The 2,214-nt window shown below is 25.1% G+C and overlaps 1 protein-coding gene and 1 pseudogene across 1 annotated transcript; one reads left to right on the top strand and one right to left on the bottom strand.

Annotated features, from left to right (window-relative positions):
• On the top strand, nucleotides 1-822 carry LOC115246275 (juvenile hormone acid O-methyltransferase-like; the record flags this gene model as incomplete). Its single annotated transcript, XM_029824996.1, has 3 exons — nucleotides 1-39; nucleotides 117-268; nucleotides 615-822. Coding segments are annotated over 3 exons (399 nt in total), but the record flags the coding sequence as incomplete, so codon positions are not given.
• A 37-nt stretch (nucleotides 823-859) lies between these two features.
• Nucleotides 860-2,214, bottom strand: part of LOC115246274 — a 5,933-nt pseudogene continuing 4,578 nt past the window's right edge.

The raw sequence follows: 2,214 nt of genomic DNA, 5'->3' as shown, positions 1-2,214 counted from the left end.
ATTTTGGCTCGAGATATTCGTTTTGCACCATACATACAAGTAAACTTCATTATTCTCATGTTCCATCAAATCCGCAATTTTACAGCTATATAATTATTACTCTTATGTTTATACAGGATGTCAGAAATTATGTTTCGCCATTTAATGATTCATGCTATCCTCACAAAGAACTGAGAAAAATACTTAAAAGCATCGGATTTGAGGTTTGCCATTGCAGTCTTCGCGAAACGACATATTCCTCTAAAGATACCAGCAATTTTATAAGTAAGTTATTTTTAAAACAATGTAAAAATTAAATTTTATGTGGTTATTATCACATTATAAGTTGTAAGTTTTGCTGCAACGTTCTTTTTTTATTTACTTAAATCTTAATTCAGTTCTGATAATTTAATTTAATCTTAATGAATTATTTTGGTAGCTTCGATGATATCCATCTACTCATTTTTGGACAAAATGCCACATGATCTGAAAGAAGAATTCAAGAACGAATATACACGTAAATTTGAGGAAAAAATGATTACTTATAAAACAATACAGAATAATCAAACACAAACATTTATGTTAGATCTATATATAAACTCTTTATAGTTTATGCACAAAAAGTTGTATAACAGCATTGCATATATATATAAATATATATACAAAATGCCACATGATCTGAAAGAAGAATTCAAGAACGAATATACACGTAAATTTGAGGAAAAAATGATTACTTATAAAACAATACAGAATAATCAAACACAAACATTTATGTTAGATTTATACAAACTCTTAATAGTTTATGCACGAAAAGTTCTTGAATTCTTCTTTCAGATCATGTGGCATTTTGTATATATATTTATATATATATGCAATGCTGTTATACAACTTTTTGTGCATAAACTATAAAGAGTTTATATATAGATCTAACATAAATGTTTGTGTTTGATTATTCTGTATTGTTTTATAAGTAATCATTTTTTCCTCAAATTTACGTGTATATTCGTTCTTGAATTCTTCTTTCAGATCATGTGGCATTTTGTATATATATTTATATATATATGCAATGCTGTTATACAACTTTTTGTGCATAAACTATAAAGAGTTTATATATAGATCTAACATAAATGTTTGTGTTTGATTATTCTGTATTGTTTTATAAGTAATTATTTTTTCTTCAAAATTACGTGTATATTCATTCTTGAATGCTTCTTTTAAATCATGTGGCATTTTGTCCAAAAATGGGTAGGTAGACATTACCGAAGCTACCAAAATAATTCATTAAGATTAAATTAAATTATCAGAACTGAATTAAGATTTAAGTAAATAAAAAAAGAACGTTGCAGCAAAACTTACAACTTATAATGTGATAATAACCACATAAAATTTAATTTTTACATTGTTTTAAAAATAACTTACTTACAAAATTGCTGGTATCTTTAGAGGTTTCTCTAAATCTTTAGAGGATTTTAGAGTTGTTTCTCGAAGACTGCAATGGCAAACCTCAAATCCGATGCTTTTAAATATTTTTCTCAGTTCTTTGTGAGGATAGCATGAATCATTAAATGGCGAAACATAATTTCTGACATCCTGTATAAACATAAGAGTAATAATTAAACGTTTATAGCTGTAAAATTGCGGATTTGATGGAACATGAGAATAATGAAGTTTACTTGTATGTATGGTGCAAAACGAATATCTCGAGCCGAAATATTCATAATAATATATGTCTCATGAGATGCTACCAAATTCAAAAGTATATTCCCACCAGATCGAATCATACGATAAATATTCCCAAACGCTTGTCTGTTAAATAAAACACAGATGAGCGTAATTAATTTTTGAAGCTTTTATGCTTATTGCGATTTTCAGTTTCAATTTTTAATAAAGCTCTTAAAATAGATGTAACTATTTTAATGAAATGTTAAGCTAATATATTAAACTCTTACTTCTCTCTCTTTGAAAATATGTTATAATGCGATAGAACTGTTAAAAAATATTATAAAAAAAAATTTTTTGTGTAGTTAAATATTTAAAAATTTACATTAAAATTACAAAACTTAACTTTATTTTAAACATTTTTACAAATTGATAGAATGTATAATATAATATATTATATATTGATATAATATACTTTTAATAATTTCATAACTTTAGAAAAAAAGAAGTGTTATTCTTTTGTTTAAGAAATTTACATTTGTTTATATATAAAATTGCAATACTTTGAAAAGCATT

This window comes from Formica exsecta, unplaced genomic scaffold (assembly GCF_003651465.1).
Source record: "Formica exsecta isolate Colony F162 unplaced genomic scaffold, ASM365146v1 scaffold1445, whole genome shotgun sequence".
NCBI classification, from domain to species: Eukaryota; Metazoa; Arthropoda; class Insecta; order Hymenoptera; family Formicidae; genus Formica; species Formica exsecta.
The sequence above is the reverse complement of the archived record's forward strand: the minus strand, read 5'-3'. Positions and strand labels throughout refer to the sequence as shown.